Below are 17,540 nucleotides of genomic sequence, written 5' to 3'. Positions count from 1 at the left end.
GACCAATAAAGAACCAGCTTCGATTTAAAAGTCCTTTAATTCTATCTAACAGTCGTAAATCACGTGGTATCATCAGCCTCGCCTTCGGCGCCCTAATACTGAGTAAGGTTAGTTGCATCGACTGTCGGTGTAATGTAGCTGACATCAAGCACACAAAACTTGGCTCGGCACATAGGGCAGGTGCACTTCTGCTCCAGCCACATTTCGCGATCCACATCGCTTTGGCGAGCGGCGAACCACCGCGCTAGGCACTCCACGCACCACATGGGGCGGCAGTAGCAGTTTGAGCAGCACGCCCCATCCGCCAGGGGAGCGCCATTACGATCAAAGTCGGCACACTGCTTGTGGATTTTGGTGTTTGGTTCGTTTAGCATACAGGCAAAACACTTATCCGTATTTGCATCCTCTGCAAAAATGGGATTTAGGGCGACTTGCGCCTTGAATACGTCCACAAAGCGGTCAATAACATTGCGGTGGAACTGAATGTTAGAAGGAATTGCGATAGGCCGACGAACACGGTTCTCTAGATTCCTAAACTCCAGGGCATTAATTCGTATGTGAAAGTCGCTTACACCTTGTCTCATTGGTCGCACAATAATACTTATCATCTGCAATGTATCGTTTTGGTCTTGTTGCGATATATTGTACGTCTCTGCCTGCAGGAAAAATATTAGGGTCTCACATGTAAAGGAATCGTGGCCAACTGACCTTAGCTACGCTGAGCGACGTGTTGGTCTGATGCGCAAAGTGGACATTGTATATGGTGGTTTTTATTATCCAGTTCTGCGTGGCAATCACCGAGCTGATGGAGTTCAGCTTTTTTTTGTATATGTCTGGTTGCCGAAACTCTGTACCAATTTCGCTGGCCACGGCTCTGTAGCTGCCCGGGGAGATAGAGTACTTGGATAGGGCCTTGCTGATCGGGTGCCTACGCCAATTTTGCTGGTGCCAGTTAAAGATCAAAGCGGGCATCGCCAGAACGGCCAACACACTAAACCGCTGGGCGGTTTTCCACGTAAGCGTTTTAAACGCCACCGCTTCCTGGGGCATCGGGAAATCCGGGTCCAAGTCGGAGTCCTCCAGGGGTTCCTGCGTAGCGAAGACGGAGAACTTAAGCCTATGGATAAGAAAGTAGGAGAAGGGCAGACAGGAATGCACGAAGAGATTCAGCGAAGTACGGCGCAGGTGGTAGCCCACAAAGTCCAGGTACTCCTCTCCCAGGAACCGAGCGAACAACTGCTCGATTGTGAATCCCAGGCGTTGGAACTCCTCGGGCGGGTAGATAATAACCATGCACAACAGGAAGTAAAACAAATTGAATAGAAGTTCCGACTCGTCCATGTTGCGAATAATTTTGGATTTCGTTTAGCTCAATTGTTTTGTCGAACACAAGAGGTGCCCCACGATTTCCCCGATTATTGTTCTTAAAATATCGATACTGTTAATCGTACTCGATATCACTGGAATGCACGAGCCCGCCAAAGCAAATGAGATTTTAAATGCAAACAACATGCGCTTTAATTGTCGGCAGTTTAAGGATAAACTATTCTGCTTGTAACAGAGGTATTTGAATAGTTTTGTAGGAATGCTGCTTGTTATTACAAAAAAAAAAAAACAAGATCAAAAATGTTTAGATATTTGGAAAATGTAATGGACATGGCCTCTGTTGATAAAGGTAAAGGGCCAACCTCTAAGATTCGGGGATTAAAAGGCCGAAGGTATCGTCCATAAGAAAGAAGAAGACATATGAGTTTAAGTAAGTGGACATTTTCTACTACTTAAACTACTACTAACCAAAACTAACCTGTACAAAAAACAAAAGGAACAAAAAACAAAAAAAAAGTTAACAAATCTATTAAATGATTGATTAATTAACTATTATAATAACTATTTTTTAGCAATTTTTATTAAATTTAAACTTATAGCAGACAATGGGACCATCAATAAATTATTCAAGAAATTTTTAAATCTTAAATCGAACCTTGGGAACATACAAGTGATTCAAATACGAAAAATAACCCTATAGTCATTTTCGTTGACTATCATATACTCAGCTATAGGGTGGCTACTGTGTGCCCGGATAGAGCTTACGGCCTTCAATCCTATCCTGCGCTGCCCCAGTTGCCCTCAGTTGCCCGAGTCCAGGATGTCCTGGTGACACATTTCGGGGCTGCTGTAAGCCAAAGCTCATTGTACCTGTCGAAAGCTCTAATCGAGAGAGAAAGAGAGTCCTTTCCAGCTATACTAAAATCAAATTTTTGATGACAACGTATCGCATTCGACAGGTAATAGTTCAAAAGGGTTGAATCCAAAAAATGATTCAAATCGGTTTAGTAATTTAGAAGTTACACGTGTTCAAAATTGAACCTTTTTTGGGTTGCAAAAAAGTCAGGTATTTTTTGTAGAAAATTCGGACTTTGCCGCCGACGGCAAAGTGGGTGTTTCCCCCCGGGCCCGGATTTTTGACGGAAACATAACTTATATTTCCTGTCGCCGGGCCTGGCTGCGGGCATACCTTTTTTCCTGTATTGGCGGCTTGTTTTTCAATCCCTGACTGTGTAATGATTTTAAATGAATTAATAATTATTTTTAAATTATTAAATTAATTTTTAAATATTAAATTAAGTAAAATTAAATGATTATTTTTAATTATTTGTAAAAAAAAGGTAAAAATCGATGAAAAAATTACAAAATAAAAAATAAAAATAAATAATAAAATTTTTCTTTAAAATTTATATATTTTTTTTGTTTTTAAAACATTAAATATGTATCATATTTGCATTTTCAGAGAAAACAAATAAAAAGTATTTGTCGAAATTGGATACAAATTGAGAAAACTGCCTCTAAAAACATTAATTTTGGAGTATAAAATCTACTATTTATCACACCATAAAAGTAATAAAATTACCTTTCATTTAAAAAAATTGAAAAAAATTATGAAAATATCTCACCTGGTTCAAGAGTTATGATTTCTATAAAAAAGTTTTCGATTTCATCAGATTTTGACTATCATTTTCCGGAAAATCGGTCGAAAATGGTGAAAAATTACAAAAATGCTAAAAATGAAATAGTGGGTTTGACAGTTGACTATTGAAATAATAGAATAATAATAAAATAAATAACATTATAGAACGCTATTGCCGAGCTAGTGGAAGTGGGAACGAGAAATTTCTACCTTTTCTGGGATATCAGAAGACTGTTGTGGGTGGATTGTAAGGGATACAGTGGGCGTGAAACAGTTATTTTTGGCAAACCGAAACAAAATGAAAAAATATCAAACCAAAGTTGAAAAGTGTGGGCGTGGCTGTTTTGAACGGTTTGCGGCCGTGGAAACATTTGGAAACAAAAAACTTTTTAGATTAGGAAAGGGAACGGGAACATTTTTTTGTTAAATCTAAATTACATTCTTACGTTACTCATTGGTCTAGTTCCTCGACCCGTTTCAGAAATAGTGTGTTTGCGAGGACGAAATTTCGAAATTGTATTGTCAAATCTTTTGAAGTTGGCCAAATAAATAATAAAATGAAATAAAATACAACAATTTTTTAACAGTGTTAGTGTAGTACTGCAGTACTGCAGCTTGTGGTCGTAGTAAAATCGATCTTTTGCAATTTTAGAACTGGAATCGTTTGCGCAGCCTTTGCCCACCATTTAGTTTTTTTTGCCCACGTCCAGTTTCAAAATTTTCGAAAATCAAAAAGTCTACTTTTTTAAACTTTTTTTTAATTCGCAATAACATCGTTGCCCACCACTAAAACTTTTTTCAAAAATCAAAAGGGTGGGCAAACAATGTTGTTGCGATGTAAAAAAAAAAGTTCAAAAAAGTCAACTTTTTGATTTTTGAACATTTTTGAAATTCCATATCTTAAAAACTGGTCGCCTTGGGCAAAAAAAACTAATTGGTGGTTCCAGTTTTCAAATTTCAAAAATTCGATTTTACTGACCCCAGCTTCTTTGAGCTCGTTACATTTTGTTTTGCATATCGAAGGAAAATGCAATGAGTCTCTTGATCTCAACCTTCTAGCTTAGTAAAGAAGTAATATAGTAATAGTCATGGTTGCGTTCCCGAGATCCCGACGTTTTTACGGGCAGACCGACGAGCATGGACACATCGACTAGGCTGATCCTAATCAAGAATTTTTATACCTTATAATGTCGAAAAATCTACCTTCTCCCTGTAACTTTTCAAGAAATCTAGAATACCCTTTTAGAGTACGAATTTCCCACAAACAAATAAAAGCTCGCACAAGGCCCTCAGAGATTCTAAGCACACAGCCGGGAATCTCGTCGGTGCCTGGCGAATCTTAGAGCAGTGAGCATTTGTTTAGAGTGGGGCAAAATATTAAATTCCACTTTAATACCGCGTAAGAGTAAGGTTGTTGGAAATGAGGTAACGTGAAATATGTTGATTGAAAAAACTAGGCAAATAAATCGGCTATTGCCTGATCCGATGTTACGGTAGTATTTTCAAAAAATAGCGAGGAAGGGAAAGAAATTGTTGTGCACTTAGTGTTAACGAAATTTTAAAACCAGACTGTATAAAGTCGGGACTTTACATTTCTTAGGTGTGTCAACTCTTTGTTAAACCAATGAGATTTGACGGATAGTACATCGGAACACACAAGGAAAAATAAGTGTCTTCTCTAACTTCTAAACCTACAGCCCTAAAAAATGACTTTGACTTAAGTATTCATTTGTATATATTAAACTGACTCATTATCAGGACCGCTGGCCGAGTCGATTTGGCCATGTTCGCCGTCTGTCCGTATGAACGTTGAGATTTTTAAAACTTAAAACTTCAGAAAGTCGTAAGTGGATTTGGAGCTCTGGAAACACAGATTTCATGTTTGAAAAAATCGATCTTATTGTTTTCAAAAATATTTTATTTGTATTTAGCCATTATATCGTTTTATTTATTTATTAAATTAAATATTTTAATCAAAAATCATTTGATTTAGCTGTTTGTCCCAATACGAAGAAAACCCATTTTGGGTTGAAGTAAATTTATACTAGAAAATTAAGGAGTATTTTGTAAGCACATACAAATTTTTTAATTTTGGTATTGGGTTATGGCTTTTCTTAAACGGAAATATTTGATATTGCCGTTCTTGTCATAAACTTGGTCGGTAGCTGTGATATGGAGAATGAATGATGATTGCACTAAGTTTTAGATTCTAGTTGGACCTTATGCATAATATAAGAAGGTCCTACCCCAGCTGCCAATATGGACAGACAAATGAATACACCTGGGTTGTATAAATTATCGTAAGCTTGGGTGACAAACAGAATGTCATCACCGCCGACTGTCGGTGCCTTTACCTATTGCTGCAGCTCACTCAAGTCTGGAATGTTACAAGCGTAATCGTCGTTTGAGGTGGAGCTGGAGTCGTTGGTCAGCTCAAAGCTGTTATCACCGCTGGTGCCAGTAACCGTTGTCAGGCTGGAATCATTGTTTGAGTTCTGCTGCTCCAAGTTACACAGGTTTGGCAGGAAGGCATCTGGGTATTCTTCCTCTACATCCTCATCCCCATCGATATCATCGTCATCATCTTTGCTTAAGCTGCTGGAACTGCTTCTGCTCTCAGGACGCAAAGTCTCCCCGCTGTCATTATTTATATTCAAGGCGCTTATCATTGGCAAGTTGTTTGATGTCGCAATTGATGTGGTAGCCGTTGGAGCTTTCGCTGCATCGTGATTTGATCGAGAGCTTAAATCTGCAGAATTATCAATTAAAAGAGTGATTCGCGGTATGTTTGTCGAATCTGTTGAGTTGGATCTGTTACTTGTGTTGTCAGACAGAGTTGCCCCTGAATCACCCGAGTTTGCAACAAGTATAGACAGATCTGGGATATTCGGCGGTCGTGGCTGCAGAACTTGCTCCTGAATTTGTTCGCTGGGATTTAGAATTGTCAAGTTGGGCACATTTGGGATGGTCGCCGACATGGTTCTGGTGCCTGCGGTGGAGCTGGAGCTAGTATTATTCCGTGGCTGTCGTCGAGGTGGCACTAAGGGACGGACGTTCCCTGACGACTGGGGTACACTCTTGTCCCTCCTCACCATGTCTTTTTCAAAAGTGTCCAGGTTCAGGCCAACGCTACCTTGAGCGCCTCCCCCAACAGAGGCAGTGCTTAACTGGTATCTGAGGTTCAGTCCATCGTTGTCCACTTCCATGTCATCATCCGGCAGCTCCAGGCTGATGGGCGCAGCGGGACCGTCAATCGGCCGAACAGGGGTGGACTCTGCAGTAGTCAGCGGAAACAGAGTTTGTCTAGTTTTGTAAGCTTAGGGAAAACATATTTTGCCTTACCATTTAGGAAGTCTAGTGCTACAAAGTCTGCCGCACTGAAGAGCTCTGCCTGCACCAGAAGTTGGAGCAACACCCCCACCGTGGGCCGCTCGTTGAGCTTGCCAGAGGTTTTCCACTCGTCGATCATCATTTGCGACTTGCTCTGGTCTGGCGACAGTCGGCTTGCAGCCTCGTCAATCTGGCTAACGTTCTGCGCAGAATACTTAAATCCTTTTTGGATTTCGGCAGGAAAATTTAAGTTTCCGGCACCGCTACATGCCTGCACATCCATGCCCTTGGGTATGATAGACATTAGCTTGCGCCAGCAAGAGTTTTCGTCTAGGATTTTGGCAAGCCGGTAAATGTCGTTGTCCTCGACGCGTCGCAGCTCCGTGCTGCGGGAGTACTTTGAGGATAAACCTATGGAGCCGTTGCTCCCGTTCACCTGAACGTCCATTCCGCATCCGTTCCAGCCATACGCCATGGTGTTCCCCTAGCTATCCAGGATAACCTTACGGGAGAGTCTTTTCCTCTGGCAGGTCAATGGTTCAAGTTTCTAGATGACCAGTGCGATTGTTTCAGATTTGCGCTATAAAACCATGTTTGCGTTTGCTTCTATCTACTCTGTGTTTTCGCTAATACCCACAGCGAGCAGTATCGCAGTGTGACCGAAGCGATCCCACAGCACCATATTATTTTCGTCATGTAAGATTAGGGGGATTCTCGAAATTGATTGGTATTGTGTGGTATTTTAAAATGCTGAAAATAGCTGGACTAATTCATATTCATTTTGAACCCATAGTAAAAAAATAAACTATTTTGATTATTTTTTTGACAAGGAATTTGTATTTTTCTTAAATTCTCTTACGATCTTAAATAACATATTTCGGCAAGCAGCGCCCTACAACAGCAATTTGTATACTCTACTCGTAAAATAAAATGGTATACCAGTTAATGGAAAGGTTTGTAAGTAGTAGAATTGCCAGTCTGCATGAGAAAGCTGGGATTCCAAATACAGAGTTAGTTAGTAATACACGCACCTTCTTTTTATAACATTTCTGTATAACGCCGGACCGTCGTAAGCAATTAAGGTAACCCCACCGCTAGATGGCGCTTTAGCTTTTGGCAATTCATGAAATTTTATTTTGAAACTTTATTTTGAAAATCGGAGGTCGTTTGTGAAAGTGCTTCGCCCGATTTATGGTGTTCAAAATCGGCCATCAATTCAGACTGTGGGCAATACTATCGAGAAGTATCGCACCCAATCTTTTGGACATCCGGCCACCGAATAGATTTACGGCCGTTGAGGCCAGTGTAACAGAAGACCCGAACACATCGACAGCCCGTCAACCCATCGACATATCGGTAACAGCGGAATCTCCAGAAATGGTCCTGTGCTATGGCCTCCAAGATCATGTGATATAACACCATTGAATTATTATTTGTGGGGTATTTAAAGTCGTTGGTCTATGCGAACCAGCCCACCACGATTCCGGCCCGAGAAGACAACATTGAACAAGCTATTGCCGACATACGGCACCAGGTGTTTGGAAAAGTAAAGTGGTCGAGAATTGGACTTCCAGGATTAAAAACTCACGTGGTGGTCATTTGCCCGAAGTTATATTTCATTAGTAATGCTATCGAATTATCTTTCAAATAAAAAAAATCTGTCTTTATTAGACAAAATTTGTTCTATTCGGCACACATGAATTTGTTTTTACGAGTAATATATAAGCTTTGGCTTGCCAAAGCTAGCTTGCTTTCTGTTTTCATAGATAAGGCCGAGTTTCCAAATTTTTTTAATCTACAGTGTTTCAAGATTGTTCTGTCAAATTATATACAATGTTGCGTAAATGACATTTTTCTTCTCATTTAACCTCGGCTTAAATTAACAATTTAAATAAATTTAAAATAAACCCCAATCAGAACATTTTCCTTACCAAAATTTCCAAGATCAAAATTTATGGGCAAAAATAAGTTTTGGCTTTAGCAATATACTCAATCACATAATAGTATTAAAAGTATGAGGATAGCAATTTATTTTTTAATAAAAGTCTATAAAATGGACGGAATTGCATTTACATCGGTAAGGGGCTTAAAAGAGAGATGGAATGTATTTCTTTTTTATAGCTGCACTTACTCTTTTATAAGGTCACTTCTTAGTATGTATGTATGTCCTTACTGCTTAAATGTACGGGATTCTAATGCTGCATTTAGTGGCTTGTGTAGAAAAAGGTGCTAATAAGCAGAAAAGTGCTTAAGATAAGGGCAGTATTGACGTTGTGGCCATGTCGGGTATTTGCACCGTTGCGCGTTGTCTTGCCCATCTGGAAGCGTAAGGTTGGACTGGACATGCGACCGTCTCCCCCATTGCTGTATGCGAGGACTCGCATGTTGTAGCTTTTCCCTGGCGTAAGATTATTTATGTACGATTCCAGTTTCTGTCCGATTGGCACTATGGTATTGTTTGCCGTGATCATGTTCTGGTCCGTTTCCCAAATGCGAACCTAAAAAGTTTTAGATTATAATAAATATTGTTGGTCACTGAGCCGGGCGGCGTACCTTATAACCCTCGACTGGTTCCTCGTCTTGCGAGGGTGAAACGTATCGCCAAACAACTCGCACCGTAGACGGGTTTATTCCATACACGTGAACCGAAGATGGCGGCTTTTGCGGTGCCTTTCTATATGTTCGTTCTAAAACCATTGTGTTTAAAAATTTGTTTACAATTTTTTTTTAAACTGTTCATAACCCACCTTCAAAGCGTTCGCTTTCAGGCCCTTCACCTGCAGCATTGTAGGCCATGACTTTTACAAAGTAATATGTATCTGGTTGTAGACCTACTATCAGCGCCCAATTTCTTGTAGTACGTGACAGGTAGTATACAGAGTCTTCTTCCTGATGCGTTGTTTTCCAGTATTTCAACTGATGAACAAAAAATTTATATAAATGCAATACAATTATGTGCAGTAAGCTTACCCTGTGGCCAATGAGTTTGCCACGAATGTTTTCACGTGACATGTCTATAGGTTTCCAAGTGACATTAAAACATGTGGAGTTGTAGGCAAGCGCAATCGGCTTTTGAGGAGCCACCTGTGGCATGTCCTCAGCGGAGTGTATGACAGTTATTTCACTCTCCGGCCCTTTACCCACACTGTTGATAGCTTGCACTTTAACCTCGTATTCCGTATAGTAGTTATTAAGAGGTATATTAACAACTGCGACGCCCATGTGATCCTGCTTTCTAATTTCGTCAGATGCCCATTCAATGGCTCCCTTAAGCTTCCAAAACACTTTGTAATGTATACCGTGGCTATGCTGCTCCTGCGGCAGCAGCGGATCCCAGGTAATAGTTAGATCGCCGATCTTTCCACCACCACCACCAACGTTCTTCGGGGCTATGTATGGTTTGTCCTCATAGGTGCTGTAGATTGGCGATGGGGCCGAGGGCGTTCCGATTCCAAGATCGTTTACGGCAGTTACACTAAATTCGTAAGCCGACCACGGCGTTAGATTGACAACCTCGGCTTGCTGACGAGATGTATATCGATCTACCTCTCGCGCCTTTACATGGGTCGACACATTAGCCCAGGTGCGATTCCAGTTTGTGCGGCCTAGGATGTTGTAGTAGCGGATCGCACGACCATTGTTGGATCCATCCACCCACTCAATTATGGCCTTCGTTTTACTAATCTGTATGACTTGAACACCGCCAGGAGCGCCAGGAGCTCCCTCAATAGAAACACTGGTCTTGCTGCTAATTTCGTTCACCGCCGACTTGACAACGCATTCGTAGTCCCCGGCATCGCGCATGCTGGTGTTATGCACTGTCAATCTATTCCAGTCTATAATCTGAAATGAAAATTTTTTGATAAGGTCAGGTTTAGTGCAGATTTCATAAAATTAACTTACTATACGTCCGGTCCCGTCATGATTGTTTTTTAAGATTTCACCGTTGTGTTTCCAAACATAAGCAATGTCCAGCAGTTCATCGAAGGCGGCCTCGCAATGCAAGAAGATTAGGTCGTGTTCCTTGGAAACGATGCGTTGTGGTGGGGTTTCAATAAAACGAATTTCCTCTGCAAATAATTGAGTCAATAAGTTCAGAAAAGTTTTGGTAAAACTTTAAATACTATATTACTACAAAGTTAGTTTAATAAGCAAGTCACGTAAGACACGAACAAGGCAATTCGCGTTTAAATATGTTACTTAGACGCAAAGATTATTGCAATAAAAACAATTTTAATAGAGTTTTCTAAACTCATCAATTTAAACAAGAGAGAACGCTATAGTCGAGTTCCCCGACTATCTGATACCCGTTACTCAGCTAGTGGAAGGGAGAAGGAGAGTCTTAAACACAATTTTTGGCGGTTTGTAGGCGTTATAGTGGGCGTGGCAGAAAGTTTTTTGGCAAATCGATAGAAATTTACAAGACCAATATAAAAATGAAAAAATATCAAAACATTTTTCAAAAGTGTGGGCGTAGCAGCTTTGGGCGGTTTGAGGGCGTGAGAGTGGGCGTAGCAACATGAATCGACAAACTTGCGCTGCTTCTATGTCTCTGGAGTCTGTATGCTTAATCTCAACTTTCTAGCTTTTGTAGTTCCTGAGATCTCGACGTTCATACGGACGGACAGACGGACATGGCCAGATCGACTCGGCTATTGATCCTGATCAAAAATATATATACTTTATATGGTCGGAAACGCTTCATTCTGCCTGTTACATACTTTTCAACGAATCTAGTATACCCTTTTACTCTACGAGTAACGGGTATAAAAATGTAACATTATTAAAGTAAATGAAAACATTTTATTTATCAAACATATATGCATATAATATAATAATTTGAAAATTTGATTATAGGATTCACATTATTAGTATTATATAAATGGCATTCTCTACTTACGCAATACAATAACTCGTGCATGTGATTCATCGGTGCCAGCTTGGTTTGATGCAATACATGTGTAAATACCCTCATCGTCGCGCGACGTGGGTGCTATTGTCAGGGTACCACTGGGCAGAATGCGCCGGTGGCCTCCCGAGCCAATCACTTGTCCATCCTTCTTCCATTGAAACTTTGGGCGTGGAGCGGCTTCCGGGTCGCACACAATTGTCGTATTGCCGTTGTAAACAGCATAGACTTCAGATTCGAGGGGATGCTTCTTAAATGACGGCTTCATAGACAGCACTCGGAGCTGCGCCGAAGAGAAGGAAGTCTTTAGTTGGTTTTGAGCACCACACTGGTACATTGCGTCGTCCTTATCCTTTTCTAGAAACTTAATTGTTAACACATTATCTTGGATAATGTATCGATCGCGATTAATAGTCGCTGGGTCGAGTCGTTCGGCATTTTTGTACCACGTGTAATTCGCGTCCGGCATAGCGAATGCCTCGCAAATAAAAGTCACGTCACTGTTGTAGTCTTTTATCATGTCTTTCAGAGGAATGGTAAATTGTGGGCGCATTTGTATATTGATGTATATGCTTTTCATCAGTGTCTTCCGGGGATTCGTAATGGTGCAAGAGTACTCGCCGTTGTCATTCGTGGTCGCATTTTGGATTATTAATACGCGCCCATAGTTGATGGTGTAGGCGTTGCGTTGAAGAGGTAGGCCTTGACGGGTCCAATTGTACGACGGAATGGGGTAACCGAAGGCCATGCACTCCAGCCGAATCTCGTCACCTGCCACTGGAGCCTCCGGAAATACTTTGGGAAAGGTATTGGCAAATATTAGTGCTTGATAGTTGCTGTTGGGTGTAACGCGCAACGGAAAGAAGGGTCCGTTGCGGCCAGTGTCCGACACAAGGGTCTGCACTGTGCACGAATAGTTGGCTCTGTCCACAGTTTCAATGAAAGAGAAGTATAAAGCACCATCGCGGGAGACGAATACGCGTTGATCCTCCTCCACGAAGTTAGGAAAATAATCTCGAGCCCAGTAATAGCGTACGTCCGGATAGTGCTGAGGGGGGTCGCAGAATATTGATTTTCCCCAGTTCATTTCGCTTGTCTCGGCAGACCGTTTTAGGTTGAACTCCATAATGAAACCAAAATTTAGATGTGCGCTTTCGGATCTGATTCGTCCAAATTTGTTTTCCGCCACACAATGATACGCGCCCTGGTCTAGTGCTTGCTTTGGCTCGTAAATGATCAGGTTTCCTCCAGATATGGTGAATCGATCTTGCACCAGGGGATCAATCTTTTGGTACTCGAGTCTGTCGTCTATATATACCTCTCGGTACCATGTGTACGAAGGCGTTGGATACCCGCTGGCTAAACAGCTAAGGGTTACATCATTAATCAGGCGATTCTTGTTCACATCAAAAGTCGTGTCGTTTGGCTGTTTTACGAAATAAGGACCCCGTGGAATCCGTTCCATGTCGTTTATATCGAGGCCATAATGGTAGGGGCGTTTGTCGTCTAACTTTATGTTGACATTGTCTGAACTGTATAGTACTTTGGCCTCGCAGATAAAGAGATTTAGTTCAATTTCATATGCTGGCATAAACATCCACCGATCCCTTTTCTTCGAGAACGCGTAGACAACGCGATCGCGCACATATCGGTTGTCTCCATACGGCTGGTTGGGACCTGGAAAAAAACGTTTTTTAGAAAATCGTCAATTTCAATTTGTCGAACTTGCCTATGAAGCCGCGAAGGTTATTTTGATTACGCTGATTAACAGTCCCCGAAGGCAAGTTGTAAAATTGATTTGGATTATTGATATTTTGGTTGCTGAGGTCGTTTTGCACAAGGAATCTATTGTCGTGCAGATCTTCGTTTTCTAAGGGTACTTGCTCGTCCATGGAAAAAGAGTCATCGATCTGGACTAACTGGGTGTTATCGTCGTTAACCCAATTTAAGGGGCCCGTTTGCCGGGCGGAGATAAAGAAGCGGTTCTGCCGCTGATTCTGCAGGATGAGATTCTTGAGTATAAACGAGTGCTTCTCCACATTATCCACGTTTATCAGGTCAGCATTGTATGCCTTGCAGATCTTTTTAGCTTCTGCCCAGTTTCGTTTGGGCGAGCGGATAAAGCGATAGCACGTCTGTCTGAACGAGACCCAGTGCTCCGGGCAAAAATTATCTTCATCGGTAAAGGCGTCCCTGTAGCTGACACCTGCTGAACCTATGCTGTTCCGATTAAAGGGGTCGTACTGTGGGCCAAGTCCAGCGAGGTTGTTTCCAGGAGCGACCACGTTGCCGCCAAGGCTAACACCTACCGCCCTGCCATCATAGTACCCCTTGTAGGTGCTGGGGCTTTGTCCGTCGAGCAACGTATTGTCGAACTGGTTGGGGTCAGCGCTTTGCTGCCCAGTATACAAGGGATTGTATCGCGGAGAGTAATCCTTATTATAGCTGGGCTGATAGTTCTGAGGTTGCTGCCCCGACTGCGGATCCGGATCCGACAGGTCTCCTGGCGATTGGGGCGTGGTCTGGCAAACTAAGTTGAGCACAAGAATACCCGCCAGAATGCCGCATTTTGATAGCATAGTTGATCCTTAGTTTGAATAGCGTGAGGACGGGTTCAGATGGCGCGCCGCACACTAAACGCACATTTTGCTGTGGAATTCAATAGTTTCTGGAAGGAAAAGAAAAACAATTTTCTTCTTTATTTTGCTGCTCTAATGGCATAAACAAATGTAATGTAAACAGATCTGTCGATCGCAGGTCATTCAAATTCGTGATACGATGTGTCAGCACGTGCATGTGTGTGAGTGTGTGTGTATGTGCTTAGGCGTGGTCGTAAGCCGCGATTGATCTTCGTCTTACTGAATTATTAGAATAATCAAACATACTTGAGTTGTGTTTTCTATTGAATAAAGACAGTTTTAACTGACAAAAGAAGAGGGCTTAATCCAAGTGGACCGTGCTAGCAAAACTAATGGATCGCATAGGCAGACACTTAACCAACCACACCTTAATTATGACTCCAGGACACAGTACACGAACGATTCTAAACGCAACCACTGCGAGGTGCTGCTGCTTACAAAATAATATTCACTAGTTGTGCGGATCCGGCCAAAACAAATATCAGACAATTTACAGCTCTGTAAATTATAGTTAAATGAAATAAAAACAAAACTTAGACCAAAGCTGAGTCGGATCAGCAATTAGGTATGTGCATGTCACGGCAGAGAAACACTGAAATCGCTAGTGCGATAGAGTCATCGATAAACATAGTCGATATCCCGATGTATGTCGCAATTCACTCAGATGCGCTCAGTTTAAAACTGAGTTCAGTTAACAGTTAACAGAATTTATTTTGGTTTCTTTCACTTTTACACAATCTCTACAATATACACTGTAAAACTGGATTCCCTGACGTGACGCCTTACAGTGAACGGTAAGCATATGCGGTCAGGCTAATATCAGGAGGATTTCGAACGGATGTCAACAGGCAAAATGCCAATAAATGCAAGAAGGATAAATAAGTAGAGGCTCATTCCACATTATTGTCTCCGTTAAGCTCGTAATGTGCTATGGCCTTACAGGCCCTTGTTGAACCAGACAGTTTCCAAATCCGGACGCTTCTTCCTAATGGTGTCACGGACCTCCGACTCCAGGCTGTCCACTTCGATGTCCGCTCGCTGCTTGAAAAATGCGCAGCCTAGGGGCGTGGCGAAAAGCAGCACGAAGCCACAGAAGAGCGTTTGGATGGGAGCGTTGGATCGCGGGTATTTAGCCAAGAATCCCCTTTTCTCGAGGACATTCATCAGCACCGGTGTCAGAGCTGAAATAGACAAACAGGTATCGTAAGTATTAACATTTTTTGTGCGCAAGGAGACGTACTCATTCCCGGTATGGCCATAGCGATTCGACTCAGGATTACGGTTGAGATTCCAACAACGGCCGCCTTTTTTGAGATGCCCATTTCGTTGCTGTGCTCGTCAAAAAGCGTCACCCCGTTGCGTAGTTCTCTAAAAAAGATAATGATTATGTGTTGAACACAATAGTTTACTGTAAACTTAAATGCAATGCGATTATAAATACGTTTAAAACCTCTTTATAATAATATACAATGTTTAAAAAACAAGCTCTAGTAAACATTTTTGGACAATTATATACCCGTTAGGCAGCTAACATAAGTGTTAGTGAGATATGCAAAACAGCCACTGTTTCCCAGATTTCTGGGCAGTCCCACATAACGGCGACTACACTTATTGGCCAATACTCTCCGAAATCATTGACCATGCTATGCCTTAAAATCATAATTATGGTTATGAAAACGCTTCCTTTTATCTGTGACACACATACATACTTTGTGTCAATATTGGAATACAATTTTAGTTACGGTTATAAAAATCCGAAAATTTTCTTAGTAAATTGGGATTGTAAGTTTTAATTAGGGAAGAAATTAAAGAGCAACAATCACGTTTGCAACCCGGAAAAGAAAGAATAAGAAAAATCAGAATCCGTCTGTCTGTAGAGAGTTAAGATTTAGTATACAGTTTTCAGAAAACGCCCACAAACCACCCTAACGCCCACTACCGCATTCTATCTTGTTTTCTTTTTAAAAGAACTTACTGCATCCGCATGCAAGGAATGTTGATGCAGTTGGCAGCACCAACTGCGACTAGGGGGACAAGGCGACCCAAGAGCGGATTCATGTTCTTCACTGCGCGGTTCAAGGAAAGAGCCGTGACCAAGGCTCCGCTAGTGGCCAGACAGTACGAGGTAATTAGTTGCCTGGATAGGGAACGAAATCGTCGAAGTTAGTGTCAGGGACTGCGGCTTGGAAGAGGTACCTACTGCTGGCTGATGGGCGAGGTGCCCGAGCGGTTTGTGTAGTTGACAATGGCGTTGAATGTCTGATTACACCACTGCCAGAAGACGACGGCGGGTGTGGTCTTGTAGAAGGCCATCATGCCTGGAATGTGATTTAGCTATTATTGTACTCGATTTAATCAGCAGCGCGGAAGCATATAGTTTATTTGACGACAATTGCGAACTGAAAACGCCGCTCATACGCACCGCCGGTAATAATTGTGTTCATGGGCATTTGCGCAGCCATGCGCCCGATGACTATCTGCTTCTCCCCGGTCTCCGGATGGAACGCCGAATCGTACAGGTATTTGGCGCGCCACACGTCGTCGATGGTCTTGCACTCGGGAACATCCTTTCCTTGAAGTTCAAAAATGATTATTGAGCTAAATTGGTGATAGACTCCTCTTTCTTACCAGCCCGGTATCTCAGCACTATCTGGCGGGCCTCCTCTAACTTCGAGTCGGAGGCCAGCACATTAAGCGGGTTGGTCAGCAGGAAGAAGTGCTTGGCCCTCCCCAAGTAGGAGTTCTGATCATATTTCGGCTCGTCAATGTTGACTCGGGGGAGAGGGCTCATGATTGCCTGCAAAGTAATCAGTATGGAATTGTTCGCAATTTATGTATTTGCGAAAACAAAACGTTCTCAAGGCGGAATTCTACGTTTCGACAACTATGTTTTCCGGTCCGCCCATGAAAACTGCTCTTATCAACCCGATGCTCGTAACCGTACTTAGTCGCCTTATCGTTTCTCCCGACAACGCATCTTGCTCATGTATATGTAGGCGCACAAGAAAACACTCTGTATTAATGTATGTACACACACACCCGATACTATGTATATAGAGATTTAAAACGAATTGGCAGTGGTCGATAGACGTGCCTGTTCTATTCTGTATTCAAGAGTTCCGAAAGTTATATAATCGTTATATATAATAGCCTACTGTTATATTAAGGTTTTAACCAATCCTCGGGTTTTATCCAACACAGCTCACCCAAAAGAAAGTAGCAGTGCACACAGACGCACCGTTTGGTTTTGAAGGGATTTTTCAGTGGGAGCACTTTTGTCCACACGTTGCTACCAATTTGGAATTCAACTGACGACTGAACGGAAGACACCGACACAGGTTGGAGCTCTAGAAAGCTTTCCCCCTCTCCATCTGACTAATGTGTATGCGTAACAGTTGTATGGTCGGGAAAAGCTGGAAGTCGGGGGCTGGAAAGGGCGTGAGAATGGGAGAGAGCTTTGGTGCGTGCGCGGTATTCAACAGCTGGGCTTGGGCTACCAGGTGGTGGTCTAGAATTTGATGTTTCGGGTATGGACTTGGATACCCTTTAAAACGGTAGAACACTAATGACGGCACCTATATGCTTCCGCTTTTATAGCAAATATGTAACTGAAAATTTAGAATGACGATTGTTTATTTTTTGTGACTCCTTAGACGCTTTTACGAAAACACAGCCTACTGATAATTGGCAATTTATA

At 42.1% G+C, this 17,540-nt stretch overlaps 4 protein-coding genes across 9 annotated transcripts; all 4 read right to left on the bottom strand.

Moving 5' to 3' along the window:
- Nucleotides 1-18: 18 nt before the first annotated feature.
- LOC120451604 (E3 ubiquitin-protein ligase TM129) lies at nt 19-1,414 on the bottom strand. Of its 2 annotated transcripts, XM_039635437.1 has the most exons (3): nt 1,291-1,414; nt 709-1,089; nt 19-656 (listed from the first exon to the last, which is right to left on the bottom strand). In XM_039635437.1, exons 1-3 carry the CDS (start codon nt 1,339-1,341, stop codon nt 93-95), a joined length of 996 nt encoding a protein of 331 aa, XP_039491371.1. In that variant the 5' UTR covers nt 1,342-1,414; the 3' UTR covers nt 19-92. The 2 variants fall into 2 exon arrangements, with proteins under 2 accessions (XP_039491371.1, XP_039491370.1); XM_039635436.1 differs by having other exon boundaries at nt 709-1,414.
- A 3,501-nt stretch (nt 1,415-4,915) lies between these two features.
- LOC120453151 (protein Tube) lies at nt 4,916-6,979 on the bottom strand. Its single transcript, XM_039637707.2, has 2 exons — nt 6,308-6,979; nt 4,916-6,239 (listed from the first exon to the last, which is right to left on the bottom strand). The coding sequence occupies exons 1-2, from the start codon at nt 6,768-6,770 to the stop codon at nt 5,320-5,322; spliced, it is 1,383 nt and encodes a 460-aa protein (XP_039493641.1). The 5' UTR covers nt 6,771-6,979; the 3' UTR covers nt 4,916-5,319.
- Nucleotides 6,980-8,301: 1,322 nt separating this feature from the next.
- On the bottom strand, nt 8,302-14,435 carry LOC120450914 (contactin). 2 transcript variants are annotated; one of them, XM_039634172.1, is made up of 8 exons: nt 14,282-14,435; nt 12,934-13,872; nt 11,196-12,881; nt 10,199-10,365; nt 9,266-10,138; nt 9,043-9,211; nt 8,849-8,982; nt 8,302-8,793 (listed from the first exon to the last, which is right to left on the bottom strand). In XM_039634172.1, the coding sequence occupies exons 2-8, from the start codon at nt 13,781-13,783 to the stop codon at nt 8,500-8,502; spliced, it is 4,173 nt and encodes a 1,390-aa protein (XP_039490106.1). In that variant the 5' UTR covers nt 13,784-13,872; nt 14,282-14,435; the 3' UTR covers nt 8,302-8,499. The 2 variants fall into 2 exon arrangements, with proteins under 2 accessions (XP_039490106.1, XP_039490105.1); XM_039634171.1 differs by having other exon boundaries at nt 14,211-14,429.
- A 99-nt stretch (nt 14,436-14,534) lies between these two features.
- On the bottom strand, nt 14,535-17,509 carry LOC120450916 (sideroflexin-1-3). Of its 4 annotated transcripts, none has more exons than XM_039634176.2 (7): nt 17,387-17,509; nt 16,472-16,640; nt 16,266-16,415; nt 16,044-16,161; nt 15,819-15,980; nt 15,084-15,211; nt 14,535-15,024 (listed from the first exon to the last, which is right to left on the bottom strand). In XM_039634176.2, the coding sequence occupies exons 2-7, from the start codon at nt 16,632-16,634 to the stop codon at nt 14,780-14,782; spliced, it is 966 nt and encodes a 321-aa protein (XP_039490110.1). In that variant the 5' UTR covers nt 16,635-16,640; nt 17,387-17,509; the 3' UTR covers nt 14,535-14,779. The 4 variants fall into 4 exon arrangements, with proteins under 4 accessions (XP_039490110.1, XP_039490108.1, XP_039490107.1 ...); XM_039634174.2 differs by lacking the exon at nt 17,387-17,509 and adding an exon at nt 17,082-17,361; XM_039634173.2 differs by lacking the exon at nt 17,387-17,509 and adding an exon at nt 17,050-17,360.
- Nucleotides 17,510-17,540: the final 31 nt, after the last annotated feature.

The sequence above is a fragment of the Drosophila santomea genome, chromosome 3R (genome assembly GCF_016746245.2).
Source record: "Drosophila santomea strain STO CAGO 1482 chromosome 3R, Prin_Dsan_1.1, whole genome shotgun sequence".
NCBI lineage: Eukaryota > Metazoa > Arthropoda > Insecta > Diptera > Drosophilidae > Drosophila > Drosophila santomea.
Note: the sequence above shows the minus strand (reverse complement) of the source record. Positions and strands in the feature narration are given on the sequence as shown.